The following is a 25,569-nucleotide window of genomic DNA, read 5'->3' on the forward strand; positions in this document are numbered from 1 at the left end:
AAGCCAACACGAGTTAAATCCAAATGCTACTCATAAACGCGATTTGGTATCACATCGCAATCAAAGCTACTAACAGCCAAGCAGTGCCGACACTGAGACGTGTAACAATCATTAGCAACTAGCGATTGTTGAAAGTTGGAATATCCGTGTAAGTGACCAAGTTTACAAACAAGACTGACAGGAAGCAAAGCAAGCGAGACAAGTTCAACTTCGATGTACTACCGCAATTACACGCACCTATGCGACCAAACTCACCCAGTCGCTATGCGTCCTCTTCCTTAGTAGTACTTAGGATGAGCCGGGTCAGTCAAGTCAAAGATGACTGCAGAGTGGGGTCTTGCTCCACCCCTGTTACCGCCATTACCGGACTGGCTGAAGACCTTCTCAAAATCAATGGACCTGTTGAAGCTCAAGGCGCCGTTAGGCAGGATGTCAATCCACTGAGCCTTGTAGTCGGCAGGCGTGTTGACAACTCCAATTGAGCCAGTCTGGACGAAGTAGTCCGTGACGAGCAGGTTCTTCTTGTCGGGCGAGATCTTGATGTAGTGCGGGCCAATGATGCCCTGATCCTCATTGGGATCGTCGAGGCGCTTAACATCGTTGAGATCGGAGATATCGAGGGCGGCAACGTGGTTGCCAAGCGTAAGGGTGAAGTAGGCGAATTTGCCGTCGTCAGAGATGTCAGAGTAAATTGCGAGGTTGTCGCGCGCATTGGGGCCGAGGTCGAAGAGGAGCTCAGCGACGCCTTGCTTGCCGCTGGAATCTTTGCGGAAGGGATAGATGATCCAGACTTGGCCGGGTCCAACAGCAGTAGCAAGTGCGGCAGACTCGGAGTTTCCCGGGATGAATTTCACATCCTGGATACCCTGGCCGTCGGGGATGGTGAGCGTAGAGATGATCTTGCGAGTTGACAATTCCCAAAGACGTAACGTGTTGGCCTTTTGAATGCCAATGGCAGAGGCCGGCTTGAGGATTGTGACGGGCACAACAAAATCACTTGTCAACATGATGTTCTTGTTATAGTCGATGCTGAGGCCATGGGGCGAGAACTGCTCGCCGAGGATGTTGAGGGTGCCCTGAACATCCTCAGGCCACTCGTGAATGATGTTGAAGTTGGCATCTGTCTCGACGAGACGACCTGGAGAGGTACCGACAGCAGCTGAGCAGTAAATCAGTCATTCCCCAAGCACATTAGGTCAGGGTAACTTACAGCCCATATATGTGATGAAGAAGCCCCCGTCAGGCTTAGCACGAATCTCATCCGTGATAGAGGAGAGCAAGGCGCGGTTGCTCTTCTTGAACTTCGGCTGGTATGGATCGGTGGTGTCGAAGTAGTAAGCAGTGTCCTAGGATAAATTAGACCGACGCACAGAGGCAGGGAAATGCGTGAAACCCGCCTGAGTCTTGAGCAGAGACAGTAGGCCACCACCAAGCAGTGTCTTCCCGTCGAGGGTTGGGCCCAAGTGGTGCGGACTGTTACCGCTTGAAGGAACATCGGTGATCCAAAGGAGGGTACCGAAGCTGTCATCGTCCAGAGAGTAGGTTGCAAGGAAATCTTTGTGGCTATTGTCACCTGCGCCGGTCCAGAAGTAGCCAATTTTCTTGGGCTTGATCTGCTGGTTGCTAGTGAAAGGAGGACTGTCGAGTGGAGGGGTGGGGACCTGAAGGATGGGAAGAGGCGGAGAGTTGGTAGCAAGAGGCTCCGTGACACCAGGAATGGCGGGGATCAGTGGAGGAAGTGAGAGAGCAATGGCCGAAGTGGCCAGTGCCGCAGACAAGAGCACTTTTGAGAACATATCGGAACGCTGGAGGCTGATCAAAACGGGTTTCAGAAGGTTTGAGCAAGTTTCGCGCTTGATACTGCTCCTTACCTTGTTTTCGTGCCCATATTTATATTGCAGAGAGCTTCCCTCTGCTATGCTTGCTCTCACGCTTTCGAACACCGCCCCTTTTAATTTTCGGACATCCTCATCTATCCAGTCGATAGCTTGGATGATGCTATCAAGCCCTCTCTTGACGTTCGGTGTCGAATTCTATATACTTTGTCGAATAGATGACAAGCACCGTGGATCCCAATGAAGTTATTCGCCGACCAAAAGCCCGACAAGGTTTTCATTGCGATGCATGGACACGCCCAAGACGACACTGAGCGCTGAAAGGATGTGGAACTACCCATGATGATCGTCAGACTACATGGTCTTGCATATGAGCTAGGGCTGTTACGGTAGGGTGAATGGTCCCATGGCTGAACGCGGCAGAGGGAATGTGGCCGTGGATGCCGTTTCTGGGTGATCTTCCCAAGAGTTGCTGGGTGGACATCACTTGCAAGTTTCGAGTCTCGATGCCAGGTATGATCGACGAAAGTTCCTGGCAGTGGAGCGTGGAAGCGGTGCCGAGTTAGCGACTTGTCGTGAGATAGGGCTGAAGTATGTGATGGCAAAATCGGCTATCATTTACTGGGCTACTGTAACTTGCCGAACGAAGGGCAGGAACTAGTCATCGGCAGATTATGATCCGGATCTTGCGCAGGCTGACCCTGTGGCTAATCGCAAGCAACACTCTCCCAGCGGCGGGGCCATTGTTTGACCAAGATGCGACTCGCAGCAGGAAGAAGAGACAACGTACGTAATTCGAATAAGCATGTTTTCTTCTTGCGACGCTTCCAGTATGTATCCTGGCACAGCCATGTGTTCTTAGAAGCTGCCACCTTCCATACATCGATCAAATGATTTGTCACAGGGGCATGGACAGTCGCCAAGGACTAAGAACCTCGTTTGTAATCGTGGTCTATCCGCATAGCTTTGGTGGTAATCAGAACAACTTGCGCTGTGGAGATTGAGAATATCGAGGGCAAGACCGAGAAATTGAGATGTCCGCGAGCTTTCCGAAATCGTTGACAACCATTGTTGGTGGGAAATGTATAATTGTGTACTGATATGGTGACATCGGCCCTGAAAGCGTTAGTACTTACTCCACACGTATCATCCGACATCTTTAAGCTTAGAATAAAGTGAGGATGCCTGTAGGCTTAGGCTAACTTAGTAGTGACTACCGACCCTGGGGTAGATCTGCACTGGCAAGCACGGATCACCGAGAACAATCACGACATGCTTGGCGATTCTTACGAGCGCATGTTCGCCGACCACTATTGCAATAGTTCAGCTCGAGCGTGCAGCGGAAAAGGGGCTTAGGAAATTAGAAATGTCTAAGTTGGTGGCTTGATGTTGCAGACAGCCGATGCACAGAGTTAGGAAAGGTGGATCACGCAGCTGCAATTATCCAGCTTAGGCATGCAATAACCAGGATGTTGATTGTATCGTGTTCGTGTGCCGACGCGTGCAGGTACAGCGTTCAGCGCGATCAATGATGCAATCTATTGCATGCAATGGTTATATATCGTGTTTTCCTGGGGTGCAGGCTTGAGGTACCTTGCTTTCTTTGCCTGCATCTCTCTTCCCTTTCCCTCCTGCACGATGAAGTTGCAGGTGGTTGGCGCTGCCCTCCTCTCGGCCTCTTCAGCATTTGGTGCTGTCATCAAGCGGGATGCTGCACAGTTCAAGACTGGCCAGCCAATTGACGGCAAAGGCAAAGGTGCACCCATCCTGGGTATGTCCGACGAGTGCATTGAGGTGTTCCATTGACCGATTAACTTAGGTGGGACCAACCATCAAATTGATTTGGCCAACCCTTCGAACCTTGGAGAGCAAAGCACCGACGCGGGCACGGTACCCAATCTGAAGTGGCGCTTCTCTGACTCCAAGACCAAGATTTTCCCTGGTGGTTGGGTCCGAGAACAGGTCATCCAGGATCTGCCTCAGAGCCATGACATCGCAGCCGCGCAGCAGCATCTGAAAAAGGGCGCCATTCGAGAACTACATTGGCATCGAGTGGTAAGGCACTTGCGGTCTAGATGTTTTATAACGTGCTAACCGTAGTAGGCTGAGTGGGGCATCGTGTATACCGGACGTGTCCTCGTCTCCGCTGTTGATGAGAACGGCAGATACCAAGTTGACGAGCTCGGGTACGGTGACATCTGGTACTTCCCCAAAGGTCAGGCGCACACCGTTCAAGGTTTGGATGATGAGAACGAGTACCTATTGGCCTTTGACGATGGCGACTTCGACAAAGTAGGGTAAGTCGACAGTGCTACGTTTCAATTTTGTGTCGACATGTAAGATCTCGATGATTTTGATCTCTTCATTAGGACCACCTTCAACCTTGACGACTGGGTTGCGAAGACCCCGAAGTCAATTCTCGCAAAGAACTTCGGTGTTCCGGAATCCGTGTTCGACAAAGTCCCGGAGAAGAACCCCTACATTCAGAACGGGACCGCGAGTACACATAATGTCACTGGTGGCAACGGCGAGCTTGCCGGAAACAGCTCTTATGTGTATCACACTTTTCAGCACGAGCCCGAGCCGGTCCCTGGTGGTGGTGGCGTCTTTTATAAGATCGATTCCACCAACTTCCCAATATCGACGACAATCGCTGCAACCTTTGTGACTCTCGAGCCGAAAGGCCTCCGTGAGCTGCATTGGCATCCTACGGTAAGCCAGTCTAAGCATTGATGCACTCATTATTCTCTAAAACGTGGCAGGCCGAAGAGTGGTTGTACTTTCACGAGGGCGAGGGCCGCGCGACAGTCTTCATCGGTGCGAGCAATGCTCGCACTTTCGACTTCTCTGCAGGAGATACAGCTGTGTTCCCTGACAACAGTGGTAAGCGCAACCTAGTGCTTTCCTCTGATCATACGAAGCTCACGACTGCAGGTCATTACATTGAGAACACTTCAGCCACCAAGAATCTGACCTGGATTGAGCTGTACAAGAGCGATCGTGTAGCGGACATTTCTCTCGCGCAATGGCTGGCGCTCACCCCAGCGGACGTCGTCGCCTCTGTTCTCAAGATTGACATCAGCGTAGTGGAGGACCTGAAGAAGGAGAAGCAAGTTCTGATCAAGGGAAGCTGAAAGAGTCAGTGCGTTGCACTTCCAACAGTTGTGAAAGTCGAGTACCTTTCTTGGAGTGATTCACACCTCCTGCTCAATGGATTGTAGATTTATAATGACTTATAAGCGTACATCAATCAATAAGACCTCGCCATCGCATTCATTGCAATCCACAGCTGCTGCTCGCGTTCAAAGAAAGGTCGCAAAGTGGACATGGCCGTCTTCGTCGCATAGTGCTACGAGCAATGAAGGGCAGTGGAACTTGTGGTTGAATTACAAAGCGGGAGTGGAGACACCGGCGAACATCCGATGTTGTATGAAGGGTATCCGGCATGTACTTCATTTGTGGTGCCGGATGCTACCTGGCAGCTTAGGAAAGGGTGACAGCTTTGATCGACGTGTAGCGGATTGACGCAGTACACCGTTCAATTCAGTATGTTTCCGCGTTCACGCGCATTATATTTGCGCGCAGGGTGGAGGCAAGAGCGACAGAAACGCGAAACGACCAGGAACGCGTCAAACGCATACGTGCGGTGATTGGTGGCTTAAGCGAGGGCAAATGCCGCTTCTCTCCATCTGAACGCGTCCCAACACGACACAGTTCACGACACACCTCTTAGTTGCTCACACAACGCGTAAACTACACGCTGAGCATCCTACGTGGCGCCTGTTGTCTCTAAGATGATCACCTATCACCGTTGTCATTGAGATCTGACTGTCTTGCCATGTGACAAGTGCCTTTCCGGCTCGTCCACCCTGCGGCATGCAAGGTGGCACAAGTTTCCATGCCACAAGATGGCCTCATGACACAATTGCAAACCGAGCCCGCGCCTTCCTCCAACATGAGGAGATCGGCCTTGCGATTTGCGTCCTCCCACACCTGCCTCCGCGCAATATGAACAGTTGAACAGCTCCATTCGATGCATATCTACAACGAGATCCGCGATGCTACATGTCCGAATGGCGGCACTTGGTACACCTGCGCCGGAACTCAAGAACTGCCTCATTACGTAGGCTGCTGCACTGTAGATGCATGCCAGCATGGATGTCGTGAGGACCAAGATCGCACACCACGAATTGCCGGTTCGTGCATTCTCCCTTTCATGTCTTGCTGATATAGGATGCATTCGCTTCCGTGGGCATTCTTGCTTTGTTATTGCGCCTGATGCATCGGAGCTGCGCTTCCGTGCAGCATTTTCGAGTCAATATGTCACAGCAGCGAGTAAAGACTTTGCTCAGCCTTCGGACATTTGCGTAGCAAGATGGAAAACTCTGTTTACTGTCGCTGAATCTTTTTCTAGCATCGTTATCATCTGGAGCCCCAACATTCTCGTCGGATCCGGCTACTTCTACAACCCCACCATCTGCGCACGTGGAAACCTTCGCTTCGGTCTCTTCAGGCTATACGGTTCTCGTTTCGTTTACGGACTACTCAGCGCCAACCTCGCACTCGACCTCCGATCCGGTATCTGCCGACAGAAAATCAAGTGATCCTAATCACGTTGGCGCTATAATAGGAGGAACAATTGGCGGCGTTGCACTATTAGCTGCATTCGTCTTCCTACTGTTTTTTCTGCGTAGAAGACGTACCAAAAACGAGCGAAGCGCTACGCTTCCCCCAACATATTCAACAATACGAGGAGGAGATATGTCGGAACAACTTACTGGTAAGTCATACCTTGTAGGGGCTCGTATGACGCGTCTAATGTCATTCAGGCACCCCTCCGAGCAGTAGTGTTGGGACCAAAATTACTGTTGATACAGATGATGCAAGCCTCGAGTCTGTTCCTCAGTTAGACAGCGTTGCGATTGTGCCCCCGAACGAGATCGCCTCGGATGCGCTTGGCGTCATTCCTGAGCTCCCAGCCAACGAGAAGGATGTGGATCCTTTTGAAACACCAAAAACATCGGAAGTACCTGCGACCTCTCAAGAAGAGAGTATCAATGGCATCCGTGTGGGTAGCGACCATGACAACCATGTTATGAGCTGGGCAAATATGAATTCTATGGGCAATCGGAATGCCATGTGCCGGCTTTCTCAACCACATGCGGTTCCCGAGGGCAGTGTATGGGAAAACATGAGTCTCACCAAGAAAACTTAGCACCAGGACATGCTGGGATACCCCATATCTTTAATACGATGCTACGTTGACTTGATCCGCACCGTGCTGAGTCGGATGTGTGAGCTCGATGTGGCCGAGAATACCAGACGTCCCACGCACCAAGAAGAGCCCTGGACGTTATCAATGCACGTGTTCGAGATGACAGGCACTGTTCCTGCGCGTTAGACTGACAATATTTCGATCTGGTGATACCGAAGGTTCTGATGCAGCTTCAACGGCTCCACGTATACATCACGTGCATGTCCTTAGCGTGGACCGTTGTCAGGTCCCACCGAAACTGCAGATCAGGCAACATGTGGACGCGCCGCGCCTTCCAACACCTACTCACCCTGCAATCCGGCATTTTCACACCTACACATTCTTTGTTCCTCCTGTCACAGACATTCAACTGACTCTGCGCATTCTCTAGCATCCAGTGTCGCGTGGCCAGGCTACCCCGCTGACGTCATTTTCAAGAGCTTTCCAGCTGCTGCCCATAAACACCGCATTCGCGGGTTCTTGGCTCTAGGTTTACACACCCAGGATTCTCGCGACTGTGCGTGGCCAACATGTCTGAACAAGCTGCGGCTGCGGCAGAAGAGCCAGCGTCGATACCACGCTACTTCCGCAACGATGCCGAGCTATCACGGCGAGAGCCTCACAAACAGCTGCTAGCTTCGCTCACCCGCCTGATCACCGACTATCCTCCCCACCAGATACCTCCCGGTGGCGGCCTGTACTATGGACCCATCTCGGTCGCCTACTTGTTCTATGCCCTTCACAACATATACCCCGATATGCTTCTTGATCAGTTTCCTCTGAATACATGGTCTGCAGCATATATCGAACAGGCACAGACCCACATCAAGAAGTACAAAGGCCCTTCTCCAAGCAAATGTGGCGTGAGCGACGATATAATGTCTCTGCTCGCCCTGTACGCCGTAACCGCTAAAGACCCGGATACTGTAAAGGAGCTCTGCGATTTTGCGGCTGTAACCATCGAGTCCGAAGCGTCCAACGAGTGGCTCTACGGTCGTGCAGGTTATTTGTACCTGCTGCGTTTGGTGCGTGGAGCCTTCACCGACAACAAGGAGCTCACCGAGCTTATCGAGGACACCACGGACGAAGTTATTGACAATATCATGGCTAGCTCGCGGCCGTGGAAGTGGCACGGAAAGGCGTACGTTGGCGCTGCTCACGGAGCCATTGGCATCATCACCCAGATCGTACTTACCGATGCTACATGGGCACCAAAGCTTGAGGCTGAATTGGGCGCATTGCTCAGCTACCAATACGAGAGCGGCAATTTCCCCTCTTCTCTTCCGCCAGGACGGGATCGACTGGTTCAGTTTTGCCACGGTGCGCCTGGCGTTATCGCTTCGCTGGCGTCAATCAAGAAGCTCTTCCCGAAACTCGAAGAGCGTATCGACCGTGTCATCGCAAAAGGCAGGGAATGCATCTGGGAAAGGGGGCTGTTGACCAAGGAGCCGTGTTTGTGCCACGGGATCAGTGGGAACGCTCTAGCGCTGGACGGAGAGCGATTTGAGCATTTCCTGACCTATACGACTGGTGGCGAGATCAAGTCCATGGCTAAAGATGGCATGTTACAGAAGGCGGACGACCCCTCCGCGCTGTGGTGCGGCGAGGCTGGTCGCGCATGGGCGTGGGCAGTCGCCGACAAGGGATTAGAGAGAAGATTCTTGGGCTACAATGATATCTGAGTGCGGCGTGGGCGAATTGCAAAGTTTGTTATGTGGACACGATGTTATGAGGAAACGATGCGACGATTTTCGGCCAAAGGCGCAGTACCGCCTGATGGAGCCTGATATAACTTGGGTACGTGCGACAAGCTCCATAGTGTGCGAGCGACCAATGGCTATGGCAAGCAGACATGATTGCCGCCATAGGGCTTACAGCTACTACATTGCTTCCTGTTCCTGTTTTCACTGGGCGTATCACCGAACATCGAGGCGACGTTGCAATCTGAGGAAACCCCCTCACTCTCTTGTCCTTTCAGACCGCTAGTCTTGTGGGATCCTTCGAACCTCTGTGACTTCTAGTAACCCTAAGCCCACGAGCTGTGACGCGTTTCCCAACGTCACGCAGATGCACCTTTCCGTTTCCACTGTCACGGATATCGCATTCTCATAGATCACAATCACAGTTCTCTCCGTACCGTCTCTATCAGCACATACTAGGTATTAGTATGCGTCCGACAGAGCAACTGACAGTTGACAGGCATGTGCGTAGCTATCACAGACAGTGCCGGGGCGGCTGTCATCGGATCACAAAGCGTGGAAGGAGCGTTGGATGTGACAACAACGCCAGCTGGCGGGGCTTCGTCCTACACAGCAGTTACCACCAGAGGACAGCTCAGACACGTCACCAATAGACTTTCCCCACCGAACGCCTTGCCGCTCACCTCATCTCGACTTGGGCGGTCAGCCTGCGGTGCAGCTTGTTTGTCTGCACTGGAACGCAGTGCGGCTCCGTTCTATATACACTCGCTCAATCTCACTCGCTCTTCGGGCGCTTGCTTCCTTGGAGGCAATCGCTCGCTATCTCGACTACTGGGTCCTCATCGTCACGACATTTACCTTTGATCTTCCCACCATTTGTGAGCACAGCACATTGCCTCGTTGCCAGTGATTAACCCTCTCTCAAGCAACGACTGCTTCGTCGCACCGTGCGAACGCTCCTACCCAAGTAGCTGTTTGGCACTTGTTCTCGAATTAACGCACTATGTAGACCTTTCTCTTCTGTTTACGTGGATGGTTACTGACGAGCTTAGCCCTGGAGCAACCTTATCCCGTCGAATTTGCTACCCAAAACACACAGACGCACCATGTGGCGGTCCTTAGGTCTCGCTTTCGCAGCTGCGCTTGCTTCGTCAGTCACGTGTACATCTGTCAACCCCAGCCCATCTTTCCCTGTCAGGAATGTCGCAGCCGAGGGTCATCATCTAACAACTGGGGTTGGGACGCGTGATAGTGGTACGCACTTGAGTTGTAGGGTCAGCCGGCAAAAGTTGACATCACCTAGGCGGGCATCCTCACATCAGACGCGAGATTCGTGATCTGTATGCGAACTACCCAGACCATTGGGCTCTGTACCTGCTTGGTCTGCTCAAGTTTCAACAGGTGGATCAAAGTGACCCTCTCTCATATTATCGCATTTCAGGTGGGCACTAATGTTGAGCATTGCGTGATCATCGCTGAGTCGCACCTAGGAATTCATTCCCAGCCGTACGAACTCTGGCAAGATGCGCATGGTGTTCCTGGCGCCCTTATCGGCTCTTATTGTCCTCATAATAGCCGTTTATTCATTACTTGGCATCGTCCCTACTTAGCATTATTTGAGGTACGAGACGAGTTCAAGCCTGACGTCTTAACGATCATACTGATGATGTGCACTTAGCAAGAACTCTGGAAGCACATCCAATCCATTGCCGATCAGATACAAGTAGATCGTGAACGTTGGGCTGCTGCAGCTAATGAATTCCGCATACCTTACTGGGACACTGCGCGAGGTGTTGCAGACGGCGGGATCCCTAGTTTTTTCCTTTCCCCAAAGTGGCCAATCGTGGGACCTAATGGAACCGCGGTCATTGACAACCCGCTTTACTGGTACCAATTCCATCCATTGGTTCCCGAAGACTTTGGTTTCTCCGACGTGAGTCGATCAGAAGCATGCTCTCGACGCATATGCTGATAGTTTCAGATTGCTCATTATAACTACACACTGCGTTGGCCTACCACACGCTATTCGGATGCCGTACCACAGCTAGGTGCATGGCAAAACAGCTTCTTGACGTCCCAAAATGACCGTCAGCAGCAGGTTCACACCGCTTTCCAGTCAAATGACTCGTTTCAGAGCTTTTCCGAAGCTCTCGAAAATGCGCACAGCAATATCCACACCATCACCGGGGGTTATGGGCAAGATCCGCACGGGAGCGAGTTACATGGGCATATGTGGGACACGAGGAACTCAGCTTTCGACCCAACTTTCATGCTACACCATGCGTAAGTGATGACGATGTTATATTCCAATGTGGAGTCCACTGACGTTGTGCCGTAGGAACTTTGACCGCCTATTAGCTCTATATACAACGGCCAACCCTACGGCCTGGCTGGAACCGGCCGCTGTCGGTAGCGACCGAAATAGAGCTACGTTCTGGGTCCCCTCGCCTGGAACAACTGATGCCAACACTGGACTTCCACCATTTTGGAAGAATGAGAACGAGTTCTGGACCTCGAATGATGCTCATCACACCGACGTCTTCGGTTACGCTTATCCAGAAACCCAGTATTGGGAATTTGCATCGGATGAGGAATGGAGAAGCAACGTTCGAGGCATGATTCAGAGTCTGTATCCGAATAGTGCTCGGTCAACTCTAGCCAATGCTGTCGCAACCGGTAGCACCCTCACACACGTTGTTGACGAGGACAAAACATTCACGGATTGGGTTATTCATGTCACAGCGTCCGCAACGGAGATGCCACCAATTTTCAGAGCCATGTTCTCATTTGCTGGAGATTTTTCTTCGGACGCAAGCACTGAGGTTGGCATGTGGACGAGGATGATCGTCGACAGCCCTGAAGCCAGCGCATGGAAAGCCCGTGAGGCTGAGCGAGATAAGAAGCGCTTTAGCACAATCGATCAAGGCTTGACCAATACCATCGGCCTAACTTCGAGCCTGTTGGACCAAATCACGGCTGGGAAGTTAGAGAGCCTCGACTCTGAAGCAGTGCTGCCGTATCTCAAGGCGCATCTGACGTGGCTTGTCTATGCGGTAAGTTGACTTGAGTGCATCCTGATAATTGATACTGATAGCGTATAGGGAGTGGACGGCAAACGTATGACACCCGCGCAGCTAGATAGCTTCAGCGTTGAGATTACCAGCACGAAGGTTCACATTCCGAATGATCCTGCTCAACCGCTCGATTATAGCAATACGACATCGTATCCTATGGGTAGTTGAGAGTGAGGAGACGGTGGCAGTGTGCAAGTCATCAACAACAGTTGGTTCCTCCTCCAATTTGACTTAATCCATCGTGATGGCGGTTTTTAGATCTAGTTTTGGGAAATTCTGGGCGGAAATCTCATCTATAGATCTGTAACGGCGGTGGTTCTGGCAGTAGTAATGACAACGACGTAATGCAAAGCAAGACGAGCGTTTTTCGCCAGATGCTGCTGTGATCGCTTCAGGAACGCGCTGCCTCGTGCCGTTCCGCCCCACCTCGACAGCTGTGATTGGTCAGCCTTGTGAACCCTGACGTTTCGCTGGAGCAACTTCACAACTGATCTTCCAGCCTCGGCCATACATGTACTTCCGTAAGAGTCACAGATCAATCTCAATTGCATTTATTTTCTCGTTTCTTTGAGGCATTTCTTCAAGCACTTCTAAGTCAAACTGCGGCCGTGATTCATTGGCCTTTCGACTGAGAGCATGCTGTGCCCGACCTCGCTTCGAGCTATACATTCCGTCTCAAAAGCATCAAGATCCTCAACTCGAGTGCTTCCACTTCTACAAACTACAGCATCTCCTCGCGCAGCCCGATCTCTGCACACCACGCGCGCCATGGCTTCCCAGCCCAAGAAAAACGACTGGTCCGCAACCCAATACCTCAAATTCAACAGCGAACGCACCCGCCCCGTCTACGACCTCCTCTCCCAAGTGCGACCGCACGTTCAATCGGATTCTCCCCGGATCTATGACCTCGGCTGCGGCCCCGGAAACTCCACCCAAGCCCTGCTCGACGCCTTCCCCGGCGCCAAAGCAACAGGTATGGATTCCTCCCCGGACATGCTGGAGAAAGCCAGATCCGCGGTATCCGGCGTAGACTTCGTACAGGGCGACCTAGCGACGTATGAGGTGGGAAAGGATGCAGATGTTTTATTCAGCAACGCGGTATTCCACTGGCTGCGTACCCCCGCACGCATCCCCACGCTGGTGAGGCTGTTCGAGGGACTGAAGCCCGGGGCTGTGCTAGCGATACAGGTGCCGGATAACTACCACGCGCCCTCGCACCGGTTGATGCGCGAAACTGCTTCCGCCTCTTCCGCACCATGGTCCTCCTACTTTGCTGACGCGCAAATCGGGGATTTGAGCAGTTCTTCACGCCCGGACCTCGATCCTATCGAGGCGCCTGGTAATTTCTACGATGCGCTCATACCGTTTGCGGGGAGCGTGAATATCTGGCGCACGGAGTACCACCATGTGCTGGCTGATGCGCACGCGATTGTGGAGTGGGTGAAGGGAACAGGATTGCAGCCGTATTTGCATCGGATCGGAGAGGAAGGGGCGAAGAAGGCGTTTTTGGAAGAGTATGAGAGAAGATTAGGGAAGGCATATCCGGAGTTGGCGGATGGGAAGGTGTTGTTGGGGTATCCGAGGTTGTTTGTTGTGGCGGTTAGGAAGTAGATGCTTGCGAAGCGGAACATCATCAGAAGTGTGGTGGATGTATATCAGAGGTGTAGCCCATGTATTTTTGCTAGCCTGACTCGAATCTTGAGTCTCACGTATGTAAAAGCCCGCCACATTCTCCGGTAGCCGATGCAAATCCCCCCATTCCTCAAAGTTCCATACGAAGCTTTGCTAAGCCACTCGATAGCTGCATGATCGAAAAACCTTACGTTGTAATCCAGAACTGCTTTCTGAAAAACAATGAAGATGCTTTTCGTCCCGTGCGCACCTAATCATCGCGGCATCGCCGGCAGGTGTCTGCGTTGCAACCTTCGCAGTGGTAGATCCAACGAAGATCAGCGCCACAATCATCACATTCTGAATTATGACCGTCTGCACCATACCGGCGCTCCCAGTCGTGCACATGCGGATGATTGACAACAGGAGCTGCAACTTCTTCTGCTGGTGCATCGGGCCAGACGATCTCTTGGACTGCAGTAACACATTCGCACGACTTCCACTTCGCTTGGCAAAGGTAGCAGAATTCATGCTTACAACGACACCTATGCCCAGTCAGTTCCTATCCTACATGACGATAACCCTTCTCCAGTAGATAGTTTCATATACCGCACACTCCGAAATGACAAAGACCACGATCGATCCACAGAAGCTTGACCAGATTGTACGACATTACTTACGTTATATGGTAACAACCCATAGTCAGCTCCACCATGGTCTTGCACTCCGGACAACTCTTCCATTGCTTCTCCTTTGCTAAGGTCAATAAAGCTTGGACGTCTGCATCATCTGGACAGAGCCCGTCATGTTGCTTTGCCTTGCAATTGGCGCAGGTCTTCTGAGAACATTCCGAGCAGGCAGCAACGCCAGCCTCAATGTTCAACGGCTTGATCCACTTTGCGCACTCTGCTTTGCTGCAATAGACGCGATGTGGTGTGTCCATTTCCTCCTTCTTGTCTTTGAATTTGGATACGAGATCGTCCGACAACAGACGCGTGCAATGAGACACTTCGAGTGGCTCACAGCAGCGCGGTGGAAAATGATCCGAGTCTGCGATCGCATATGCGAAGATACTGCGGAGGCAATTCTGGCAGTAGGCGTGTTTCAGGGCGTCTTCTTCAGTCGGACACGGTAACTTGATGATATCTGTCTCACCGAACTCCTCGAAGCATCCTGAACATGGTGTACGATTCGCAATCTCTTGAGGCGCTTTCTCGGTAGCACTAGCTTCCAACTCTTCTTTGCCATCAGACCTGACTTGGTCATCGACAAGAGATGGGCTGAGCGTAACTTTCTCCGGAGTCGCATCATTCTCATCATTCGATCGGCGTTCTTTCGTCGCAGCTACTCGTCTCCGATTCACACATCCTTCGGTCTTCTCTCTCAGCGTTTCATTGTCTTCCTCGGCGCGGTGTTTTCTCGGATTGCCAGGCACCGCGTACTCCGTCTGCGCCAATCCTAGGTCGATGGACAGCGACTCAGCGACATTGCCGTTCAAAGGTTCATCTGGAGGACGATTCACTGGGAGAGCAAGCTGGGGAACAGGCGCCCTTCCCGCGAGCCTAGAGGCCATGCCATGATCACCTAAACGGAGTCAGTATCAAGAATTAAACCTTCCGTGTCCGAAGCTGCGAGTCACTTACCCTGTGCCTGCCTCTCTTCCGCCAGCAATCGCCGATGCACACTGCGCTCACCAAACTCATTGCGTAGCAAGCCCATAGCCGCGCACTGTCCGTCGATCTCGCCTTTCTTCTTGATGAGCTCATCACGGAGGACACGGAAAGCTGCTGCTTCGTTCTCAGTATTGAGCGTTCGGAGCGAATCGTCAACGTCCTGGAGCTGTAGGTCCAGCGCTAGACGCGCACTGTCGGGGTCCATTTGCACGTCTGCAAATGCTGATTCCGTACAGGCACGACTACGGATTTGTAGACCGCCCGAAAACGGCGCAATGATGAGTGTAAGGAAGGAGCGAAAGACGGAAGAAGATGCGAAAAAGGTTGTGAGTGGTAGAGTAAGGAAGGTGCGATTGACGACTGCGCTAAGACAAAGCAGAGCGCGAGAGGAAGGAGCAACGACTGATACAACGCTTGGGTATGCAAGATGAAAGTGAGAATGAGAGTGAAGCTTTGAGCGGCGCCGAGGCTTTCTTCAACGGTCCACACCAAAATCCCGTCACTTCCACGTGGAGTAGACGGCGCAACGCCGTAAAGAAGTGGAGAATGCAGTCAGACAGAGAAGAAAGCGAACGATAGTCGCGTGAGGGGAAGGAGGCATCCGAGACCAGAAACGAGAGGAAATGAATCGTGAGTGTGGAGTTTCGAGGAGTATGCTCTTTCCAAGTGGAGAGCTTCTTTCATTAATCCCAACCAGGCCAATCCCAAAATCCCATCAAAGTAGCTGCAGTCCCTCCTTACTGCAGCTGAGGCAATCAAGCGATTGACTTGAAGCCGAACATCATTCCACCACGAGACAGACCACCTTTCTTCCTCCTCGCTTTCACCAAATCTCCACACCGCCCACCACATGCAATGCTCAAGCCTTCCACAACCCAACATCCAACAAGCCACCCCCATGCCCCCAAGAAGTAAAAGCAACGCCTCAAAGCAAATGGCACCTGGCAGATCGCAGAAAACACACATTGACTTACCCAGAAACGCCCTTCCAAATGCCTTATACGAGGTTGTATGCTTTACGCCCCAAGCCCTCCAACGTGCCAAACTCAATCGTTCGTGCGTTTCATGAAAGCCGTGCCATGCCGTAACTGATGATGCGACGGGACACAGTATGTATGTGTGCGGTGTGCCCGAGAAAGTGTCATAAAGACCAATTTTCCGCTCAGAGGTATCTGCGCTCGCTTGGTATCGTTTTGCGAAGTAGACGAAATGAATGAATCAAAACCAACACCTTCGTACTCCTATTATTGATTAATGCCGTATGTTCATCACCCGGCGCCGGCTGTGCCGAGTGTTTGTTTCTGCAACGCCGGTGATCGGTAGCTGTGACGATGTGGCGACCCTGTTCGGTGACTCTCAGCTGAACCGGGCGCGGGTTGACCGTACGGGACATTTGGCGTGCTGAGATCGAATTGCTGTGGTGGAGTATTGTGATTGTTCTGACCGGGGCCACCCGCACCTGGTACATGGCGTACAGAGGATTCACCCGCGAATGCTTGAGGATTGTGATCCGCTTGTGTAATGTGTGGAGCGTTACGCTGGTCTTTCCTCGATGAGGCACCAGACTGATTGCGCGGGGACAATGCCGGGGCCGTCGATCCAGGCGCCGTCGGGTTCCTGCCACGCTGCTCCCACTGTCTCATGATTTCCTTGGGAGTCAACTCGGAAGAGCTGTCATCGTAGAGTAGATCCACGATTTCTTCAGGTACCTACGCCAAGTCAACAATGTCAACAACAAATGTGGGCTGATACTCACCTCACAGAACTCGTCGTTATTCTCGATCAAATCGAAGACGACTCGAACAGCGCCTTGGTCTACGCTCTTCATTTCCTTTTCATTGTTCTCTCGCAGGATGTTTGGCGCCATGACAGTCGCAATGTTCCACGTATCCATCTTGTTACCGGTCTCCTCGTCCACAGTGTGGAACGATGAGACCCAGTTGAGGAAGCAGAACAGAACCTCCATGGTGTCGCGATGCGCCTTGGGCAACAGACAGCAGACTAGGTGTAACACCTTCATTCGCTGCACCTCGTCGGTCATTTCTGTACCCGTTAGCACATGTTGTGGGACTGTGACACTATACGCACCATTAGCCGTCATGAACAAGCGGTAAAGCTTGAGCGTCAAAACGGGATCCGGCATTAGCCGAAGGAAACGCTTGAGGAGATTCGCCAGTATGACAGGATTCTTTGAGCTCAGGTCCACCTGCTCCACGCCCTTTGCGTCAATCTCTTCCTCGAGCTCTCGCAGAGCCTTGAGATTGCCGTTCTTTCGGAAGACACCTTCTATAGACATGTCCATGTTTCTCATGGCAGTAACAGCGTCTTGCAGCAGCGCAGGCACTCGTAGCGTGCCCGGTCCAACACCATCCGTGGACTCTGCGCCAAATTTCTCCACGAGCATCTCGAGGGACTGTCTAAATGTCGCCCTCTCGGACACGGGCTTTTCAACGATTGTGGGGCCTTGCTTAGGCTTCTTCTTGTTCTTGCCAAATCCAATCTTACCCCAGAAATTCGTTCGCTTCGTCTCGATAAGATCCAGAAGCTCGCCTTGGTTGTACTGGCCGTCATCGAGCAAGAGACCCAGTTGAAGCACCGCAAGGCTCTTGAGCTTGAAATATTCAAGGGGCGAAAGCTCAGAAAAGTAAGTGCGTGGGCGACCCTCTGGTGCAAGCTGTCCTCCGGACATGTCACGGCGATGTCCATTGAATAGCCTTGCCTGGTCTTGTTGACCGAGCAGCGCACTTCCGCCCGCACGGAACGCATTAGGACGCTGTTCACGCTGCTGCTCTAATGCTGCCATGCGCGCGATGTCGTCCAAAGCAAGCGAGTTGACAGCAAGGGTAGTACCGTCTACATCGCCAGGCGCCTCGCGTTCTTGCACAATTTGCATACCGCCTTTGCCTTGAGATTCGCTGCCAGCACCTGACGCTTCCGGACCGTCGATAATCCTGGATTGGCGAGCGCGCTTCATGGTCTGCGAGAGATGCTTGTCCAATCGTGTGGATCGCAGGCGCTTAATGTCGGTCATGGATTGTTCGTAATTTGCGTTTGCAGTCTGACTATCGGCCGACGACTGGCCACCAAAAGATTTGGAACGGGCGTCCTGTCGTAGGTGAGGTGTCTGAAGATCCCCACTAGCGTCGCCTAGGCGATGACCTTGAGAAGAGTCGTATCCTGTCAGGTTCGGATCATCTAGAAGATTTAGTGAGTGGAGGGAATTCTTTTGCGACGTGGGGGACGAGTGCCTGATCATGGGTGTCAAGACTGTATGCTTAGAGGTGCTGGCACCAGGGTTGACGATGATTCAACAAAACCTGACTTACCTGAAGTATGCGGTAGAGCTCCACTGGACCGCAATGTTGCCATTAAGCGAGCGTGGGCAACCTTGAGTAGGTGTACATATTGCCGTAGTTTGGTTACATGCTCAAACCCGTTCTCCGCATCAGGCTGTGCAGCAGCGCACGCCGGGCAAAAGATCCTCTGCTTTGACTTGCTCCAGTAGGCGTTCTTGACGTCGCTGCGTAGGTCTGCTCCACAACCCCTGCAGACCATGCAACCATAGTTGAACGACATGTTGTCGAGGTGTAAACACTTGTCTTCGACTTGAGCGTCGCATATCGGGCAGGCATCAGCCCAACGCGGCACAAGCAGTAGGGACTCGGCAGCCTGATCTTTCGTCGCCTCTTGCTCCAACCTCTGGTCAAGTGAATTTACTTGCGCGAGGAAATTTGTGAGGCCGCTCGCGCTCCGTGTCTCTCGCTCCAACTTCAAAGCACCCTGCAGGCAAATGCGGATCAACAGCTTAAGGTAGTGAGCTAATCCAGTAACAAGTGACAGAAGCTCTTGCGTAACGCCGAGTCTACGCACGCCTGTGCCTTGCGACTGCGTCAATAGCGCAAAGAAAGCCACCACCTTCTTGCAGAGCAATTTAGACTCGCGCGAGTAGGTAAGGCCTTTCGGTGTGCTGGCGACAAGCTGTGCGTCGAGATCATCTGCTGCGTTGAACAGGAGCTCTACATGGACGATGAATTTCTTGGCGGCCATAACGCCGTCAACATATGCGCCATTGCTGACATGAAGCAGCATGTCGGATATGCAAGTGGCTGACTTTTCTTCGAACGCGGACAAAGTCTTCCAAATCCAGTTGACCTTCGCTTCTATCTCTTCTTCCTGTTTTCGCACCCTGTCGCGCACCTCGTCTGATGCGTCGGAATCCACGTCCTGCGGAGCTTGTGCTATGGGCTGACCGGTCGAGTGCAGGCGCACGTTCCAGTATTTGTGGATCATGTAGCATTCCGGATGCCAATGCTGGTTCTGTCCATTGCGGAATATCTCGACAAATTGCTTGAGAATTGAAGTCTGACAGCCATTACACCTCTGAGCGAATTTGGTCGAGTAATGGTAATGACAGTATACGCTGCCCTCGTGCTCGTAGTAGCTGTCGGACGCACCGAAGACGGTGGGACAAACAGAGCAGGTGAAATGCTCGATGTGGTATTTCCGATCTAACGCCGTAATGTACGAACCCCGCAAAGCTTGTCCGCAATCAAAACACAGGAGGTCGAGCCGTTTGAAGTAATCGGTCTCGCAGAGCGGGTATTGGCCCGGAGGCTTGTCGGGCACGGGAAAGAACTTGGAGGCGACTATTTTACCGCAATCCTGTGTTGTGTTAGCGAATGCGCTCGAGCAAATAAAGTATATCAGAAGGAGCAGAGGCGAGTGCAGCGCTATGTTGTAGCATCGACTCGACCCGCAGTTCCACTACGGGTAACAAAGATTACTTACGTGGCATGTAAAGCATTCCAAATGGTATGTATCTCCCAATGCGCGAACAAATTGCCCCGTCAAGCCCTCACCACACTTGCCGCAGATCTTGCTCCGACCTCGAGGCTTCTCTTTGGCAGGGTCCTGCTGCTGTGGGTCTGTTGGGTCGGTAAGGGAGCGGGGAGGCGGACCGTTGCCCTTGTGAGGAGACAGAGTCTGCGGGCTCTGCATGTCGTATGGGTTCGTGGGCTGCCTCTGGAGGCCATTCATGCGCGGATCATAGGCTTGGTATTGCTGTTGTTGCGGGGCGTCCTGGCCTCCCAGCGAAGGCGGGCCGTCGCCGGGAGTGATGCTCATGGCGGCGGTCGGCCAGTGCTAAGCGTGTATGCTGCGATCCCAGCCTACACGCAGTCGGCGGTGTCCGCGGCGAGGGTCGAGCGAAGGGCGTGAGACGGGGCGACGCGACCGGTGGCGACGAGAGACGGCGGAAAGCGTACGGAGGAATTGCAGAGGCTACAACAGCGGGTGGTGAAGGTGAATTAGGGCGCCACAGCAGCGGTGCTGTCGCAGGGACGGAGGAGGGAGGTGAGGGGCGCGGGTGGAGTGGTTAATCGTGTCCAGCGGTGAGGGTCGGCCAGCGCTGCTTGGGGCAACACCGACACGTCGATAGCGGCGGGCGGTCGCTCAGGCACTCAATCGGCAGCATGCGTCGCGGTCAAGTTTGGCGGAGGAGGCGTGGAAGAAACGGTGAGGAGAGGAGGTGTGGCTCGGGGGTGTGAGTTGGGACCCTGAGCGGCTGAAACAGTGACAGGCGGACAACAGAAGCAACAAACGGTGCGCGTGTGCCGGTGTGCTCGCAGGTCGTGGGGAGGAAAAGCGGCGGGTATCGGGCGTGTTGTATGGGCACGGGGAGGCTTGAGGCTGTGGGCTGCCAAGCTTACTCTTCAGAGTCCATCCAAATTACAAGCTGGCGATCCACATAATTACACGACGAGGGGAGGCCGTCATCACCAGCGACGCCTGACACAGCGTTTGCATGTTGCTTAATATAGCACGGCCACAGAGCGTGTCGGGTGCGACCTATTGGTATTTGTACCTACCTGCACGTATGGAATAACGGTACATCGATGCAGCGTGTGCTCGACGAGCAGTTTGTTATTATGTGCAGCAGAGTGCATAACCACGCTGCTGCAATAGCGCCCGCTACTATGCCCGCCAGAGCGCGCACGCCCACTGCAGCGAGCGAGCGAGGCGGGGCGCTCCAGCCAACCACAAAGCCAGGCCTCGGGTACCTGTCGTAGCGAACCAAGGCCACGTCACGTGCAGCGCGACTGCAGGAACGGAACCACGAAATGGTACGCGGAAGGCCATGCGAGATGCGACGCAGTTGAGCCAGCCTCGTTCACTCTACTTGACACTTCCTGTCAACCCACCGTCCCCGACTCGCGAAGCCGCCGCCGCCACCGCCCAGCTGCTCTGTGCGCGCCTGAAAAGAGCAGCAGCTGCCGGCCACGCTCGTCCGCTCTACACGCGCAACAGCGCACAAAGGCCTCCCCGTAACAAAGCCACACACTTCCTCGCGCATTCGACCGCCGTCGTCCCATCCCTCTCGACCGCCCACCATGGAGGACGAGCCGCAAGACCAGCAGCGCCACGCCCCCGTCGAGCCGCCCACCTTCAAGGCGCCGCGCATGGTCTCGCGACCCAAGCCGCCGCAGCAGCAAGAGGAGGAGATTGGTTCTGAGCTCAAGCTGGGCGACTTCGAGGGCGAGCAGCCGCTGTCCATATCCGAGGCGCGCGCAGTCGTCACGGCGGTGCATGAAAAGCGGAAACTGAAAGCCCGCGAGGGCCAGGGTGTGCTAGGCGACAGGACGCACAACGACAGCCAGTATGCATACCTGCGTAAGGACTGGGTGTGTGGGCTTTGCTGAGATGCGCAGGTCTATCCAGCAGTTTGTCGATTACCTCGAGATGTTTGCGCGGTACAAGGAGCTCAACAACTTGACTGCCATGGGCGGCGTGCTCGATGCGAATCCGCAGTTCACCATGGCGGAACGCGCTATGCTCGGTATGCAGGGTGGGCTCTTTGAAATGTGCGATTGGCTGACCTTGTAGGGTCGCTCTGCTGCGACACGGCCGACGAAGCGAAGACGCTCATTCCGTCGCTGTCTTCGAAGATGGACGATGAGTCGTTGCAGCCTGTGCTGGACGAGCTGCAGAAGTACCGTACGACTTGGCTATCTCAACCCCCTCATTTGGATGTGACTGACTTGCTCAACAGAGGACCGCTTGACAATGTGAGCCAAGTACGCGCACGCTGAGAAGCGCATCCACTATGCAAGTGCGAAGCAGGCCACGGCAGGAGCGAAAGAGCAAAACGAGACGAGAGCGCACAAACGACGATGCACGATATTGCGAACGATAGCCATCAGGCGACACAAATGCATGGGCAGGAGCTTTGGGTTCAACGATACCAACAGATAGACCAGCTTTGCTGGGTTAATATACAAAAATTCTTACTACCCGAATCACAGTGCACATTTCGTACGGCCACGTAACCGAGAATTCATGATACGGTAGGACATAGGTCCGATGCGTGAGCAAAAAGTAAGCTATAAACTACGTACACGGTGATCGACATAAATAACTAAACTTCACTAGTGCCAGATTCTCAGCTCCCTATACCGAGACATTAGATAATCGGGCACAAGCTTAGTAGCTCACAGTATAGCTGAGGGTGACTCGCTCTATAATGCGTGTTCAAAGTTATGACCGGATGTGATATGCCCGTATCTCATGGTGGCGTAAGAGCTAGTTCAAATTCTATTGTCGGCCACTGTGGTACGCTATATCTCTTCATCGTGCTTACAACTCGTCATCCTATCCTTCATCCAGCACTTCACACAGTACACCCCACTGATGATCATCCCCAACCCGCTCAACCCCACGGCCATATACAAAGCCGCTCGGTAACCCTTCAACGTATCCTCGGGTGTCGTTCCACCGTTGACGACGTACACCTCGACTGTACCAGCAAAGCCCAAGCCCAGCGAGATTGAATAGTTGACAACAGTGTTCACAAGACTCGCCGCAATCCCCTGGTGCTCCTTGCTCACAGCGTCAGAGAGGATAAGTGTAGCAGCCGGGAATGACATATCCATGCCCCACGGCGTGATGACGGTGCAGAAGAAGAACTGTCCCCAGTAGATCTGGTCGACGGGGCAGGTCATGATGAGGATGGTGCCGATGGTGAAGCAGGTGAGCGCGATCATCATAACGGGCGGGGGCCCGACTTTGTGAATCACCAGACCTGTAACAAGAGCCGCGATACATCCGCTCGGAACAACCGGAGATATCCACGCTGTAGATAAGAGGGGTGAGGCGTCGCGGAGGACCTGCGCGAATTGCCAGGTGTAGTAATACCATATCCCGAAGCAGGCCCAGCCGCAGCCGACGCAGGCGAGTACGAAAGCGACGTCCGTGGTTAGCGCATCGAAAGGTATCAACGGCGTCTTCGACACGCGCAGCTCGATGTAGAAGAACAAGGGAAGGAAGAGGAACGACAGGATGAGGCAGACGTAGACGTAAGCTTTAGGCCAGCCGACGAGCGGCGCTTGGTTCCACGCGAAGTTGAAGAGGACGAGGGCGGTTACGCCTGTCAATGCGCCAGGGAGATCCAGGTTAGAGATTTGCTCGCGTGCAGACATGTGCGAGAACCTTGACTTTTTGGGGGGATCCGGGATCATGAGAGACCCCACAACCGTGAGGAGAGCGAGGTAGATGGCGAGGGCCCAGTATGTCCATGGCCACCACGTCAAATTAAAAAGGCCTGCGAAGACGCTTCCTATGATACTGCCTGTTGGTGCGCATGCTCCGAAGATGGCGAAGATCATGTTTTTCCTCCGTCCAGGCGCGTAGGTAGCGCCGAAGATTGCGAGGCCGTTGGGCAGCATGATGGCTGGTCCTATGCCCTGAAACACGCGGGCGAAAGTGAAGAGGACGTGGTTGGAGTAAGCGGAGCACCCTAGGACGAGGGACCATAATGCCATCCAGAGGAAGCCGATGAGTAACATGCGCTTGTATCCGAAGACGTCGCCGAAACGTCCAGAGGGGAGGATGAAGGTGCCAACCGTGAGGGAGTAGCCTGCGATTAGCCAGGGTAATTCTGCATCTGATAGACCGAAATCATCCCCGATGACATGGACAATGGCTTGGACATTTCCTAGTCCGGCTTCTGTGATGGTGTTAGAATGGTTGTGAGGGGGGGAGGGTTGTGTAACAGCCACTTACGGGTCAATAACTGCGCGCTGCATACGATAGCCACGAAAATGATTTCTCGCGGAAGAGACAGCGTCTCTGCGATCGACTTCGTGCGAGCAAGTTCCATCTTGTTTCTCTTCTCACCCCCGTGTTCCGGGACGGAATCGCCATCGTGTTCCGTTGGCGACAGGGACGCGTTACTGTGACGTCTTCCTCCCTCGTCTAGTTCTTCTTTATTCTCCTGTACAACCTCATCTGCCCGCCTTTGGGATGGGCTTTCTCGCATCTTGAATTAACGGACGACACTCCACGCCGCAGGGACGGAATACCCTCGTGGGGACCCACGGCATTTAAAAAGTTGTGCCATCGGAGCTATGCTTGTATGAAGCCCGGTGCCCGTTACGTCGACTGAACTTTTTGTTATCTAGCGGCGGACTAGGGTCCACGGGTGCCACTGCGGAAAGGGACCCGCACCGCTTTGTCAGGCGTACGAGAGCGCTGCAGCTTACACGATGCTTGAGTAACTGCGCGTCTGGTGGAGTACTAATATGTTGGCTCCAGAACTGGCCTGTTAAGTGGACCCGACAGGGTGAGACGAGGGCCAGGCGCGCAATCATTGTTCCCACGCGTCGCACGCGTTACCGGTATCGGCTAACAACGGCGACCGAGCTCAAGTGGTGTTTGCGCAACCATCGAATTTGAAACAATGGGTGGGGTTCGAGATAGTATTTATGATTCTTACATAACATTGAACAAGCACGAAGGAGCTGAAGGTAATTAGTCGACATGCACAACCGAAGATGTGCCATAAGTAGGGTTCAGATCAACGCCGTGAGGGACGAAACCTCTTGACATGCTGCACGCCTCACCGTAATTTTATCAATTGGCAGTTCTCGCCCATGCTTTAGGCGACGTTTACACAATACTTTTGTGGTATCATACCTAAGGCTTCTGTTCTCAAATGCGACTACGATACCTCCAGTGGTAAGAGGAAGCGCTCTGGATACACAGGACTGCATATAGATTTCTCAACAAACATTTTGATACACGGGTCATTTATGGTATTACTGCGTTCTTGCTTACCACGCGGCCGTTTCTTGCGCTAATTCTTCTACCGATGCGAACAAATACACAAAGCAAGGGACGGCAGCCTCCCAACAATTAGATTTTGTATGTTTTGCGCGTTTGTTTGTCGACACTTACCTAATTGATACCAACTTTTACGTGCTCAATGGATCATGACCCGAAAGAAAATATAATATCCATCCGCGACGCAGATGGCGCTGTCACTGAGCACTAACTCGAGTCACCCCTAAAAAGCACAACATGGTTTACGAATACGCTACAGCACTGATCTTACACATGGAAAGTCGTACGCGCGAATTGGGACCATGT

General features: G+C 53.0%; 10 protein-coding genes across 10 annotated transcripts; 6 read left to right on the forward strand and 4 right to left on the reverse strand.

Annotated features, from left to right (window-relative positions):
• Positions 1-278: 278 nt before the first annotated feature.
• Positions 279-1,796, reverse strand: N0V89_011579 (uncharacterized protein; the record flags this gene model as incomplete). The annotated part of the gene is made up of 3 exons (XM_056220309.1): positions 279-1,159; positions 1,211-1,346; positions 1,371-1,796. 3 exons carry the CDS (start codon positions 1,794-1,796, stop codon positions 279-281), a joined length of 1,443 nt encoding a protein of 480 aa, XP_056065612.1.
• Positions 1,797-3,473: 1,677 nt separating this feature from the next.
• N0V89_011580 (uncharacterized protein) lies at positions 3,474-4,969 on the forward strand (the record flags this gene model as incomplete). Its single annotated transcript, XM_056220310.1, has 5 exons — positions 3,474-3,606; positions 3,655-3,890; positions 3,939-4,132; positions 4,205-4,547; positions 4,598-4,969. 5 exons carry the CDS (start codon positions 3,474-3,476, stop codon positions 4,967-4,969), a joined length of 1,278 nt encoding a protein of 425 aa, XP_056065613.1.
• Positions 4,970-6,596: 1,627 nt separating this feature from the next.
• On the forward strand, positions 6,597-7,050 carry N0V89_011581 (uncharacterized protein; the record flags this gene model as incomplete). Its single annotated transcript, XM_056220311.1, has 2 exons — positions 6,597-6,615; positions 6,665-7,050. 2 exons carry the CDS (start codon positions 6,597-6,599, stop codon positions 7,048-7,050), a joined length of 405 nt encoding a protein of 134 aa, XP_056065614.1.
• A 569-nt stretch (positions 7,051-7,619) lies between these two features.
• Positions 7,620-8,771, forward strand: N0V89_011582 (uncharacterized protein; the record flags this gene model as incomplete). Its single annotated transcript, XM_056220312.1, has 1 exon — positions 7,620-8,771. One exon carries the CDS (start codon positions 7,620-7,622, stop codon positions 8,769-8,771), a length of 1,152 nt encoding a protein of 383 aa, XP_056065615.1.
• A 2,099-nt stretch (positions 8,772-10,870) lies between these two features.
• N0V89_011583 (uncharacterized protein) lies at positions 10,871-12,031 on the forward strand (the record flags this gene model as incomplete). Its single annotated transcript, XM_056220313.1, has 3 exons — positions 10,871-11,021; positions 11,148-11,842; positions 11,891-12,031. The coding sequence occupies 3 exons, from the start codon at positions 10,871-10,873 to the stop codon at positions 12,029-12,031; spliced, it is 987 nt and encodes a 328-aa protein (XP_056065616.1).
• Positions 12,032-12,631: 600 nt separating this feature from the next.
• On the forward strand, positions 12,632-13,474 carry N0V89_011584 (uncharacterized protein; the record flags this gene model as incomplete). The annotated part of the gene is made up of 1 exon (XM_056220314.1): positions 12,632-13,474. One exon carries the CDS (start codon positions 12,632-12,634, stop codon positions 13,472-13,474), a length of 843 nt encoding a protein of 280 aa, XP_056065617.1.
• Positions 13,475-14,150: 676 nt separating this feature from the next.
• On the reverse strand, positions 14,151-15,352 carry N0V89_011585 (uncharacterized protein; the record flags this gene model as incomplete). Its single annotated transcript, XM_056220315.1, has 2 exons — positions 14,151-15,058; positions 15,118-15,352. The coding sequence occupies 2 exons, from the start codon at positions 15,350-15,352 to the stop codon at positions 14,151-14,153; spliced, it is 1,143 nt and encodes a 380-aa protein (XP_056065618.1).
• Positions 15,353-16,415: 1,063 nt separating this feature from the next.
• Positions 16,416-20,271, reverse strand: rga1 (Rho-type GTPase activating protein Rga1; the record flags this gene model as incomplete). The annotated part of the gene is made up of 5 exons (XM_056220316.1): positions 16,416-16,856; positions 16,904-17,190; positions 17,236-18,342; positions 18,474-19,809; positions 19,936-20,271. 5 exons carry the CDS (start codon positions 20,269-20,271, stop codon positions 16,416-16,418), a joined length of 3,507 nt encoding a protein of 1,168 aa, XP_056065619.1.
• Positions 20,272-21,536: 1,265 nt separating this feature from the next.
• Positions 21,537-22,029, forward strand: RPB4 (RNA polymerase B; the record flags this gene model as incomplete). Its single annotated transcript, XM_056220317.1, has 2 exons — positions 21,537-21,802; positions 21,855-22,029. The coding sequence occupies 2 exons, from the start codon at positions 21,537-21,539 to the stop codon at positions 22,027-22,029; spliced, it is 441 nt and encodes a 146-aa protein (XP_056065620.1).
• A 731-nt stretch (positions 22,030-22,760) lies between these two features.
• ATR1 (multidrug-resistance type transporter aminotriazole resistance) lies at positions 22,761-24,460 on the reverse strand (the record flags this gene model as incomplete). Its single annotated transcript, XM_056220318.1, has 2 exons — positions 22,761-24,148; positions 24,205-24,460. 2 exons carry the CDS (start codon positions 24,458-24,460, stop codon positions 22,761-22,763), a joined length of 1,644 nt encoding a protein of 547 aa, XP_056065621.1.
• Positions 24,461-25,569: the final 1,109 nt, after the last annotated feature.

The sequence above is a fragment of the Didymosphaeria variabile genome, assembly GCF_027946475.1.
Source record: "Didymosphaeria variabile strain IMI 356815 chromosome Unknown scaffold_9, whole genome shotgun sequence".
Taxonomy (NCBI): Eukaryota; Fungi; Ascomycota; class Dothideomycetes; order Pleosporales; family Didymosphaeriaceae; genus Didymosphaeria; species Didymosphaeria variabile.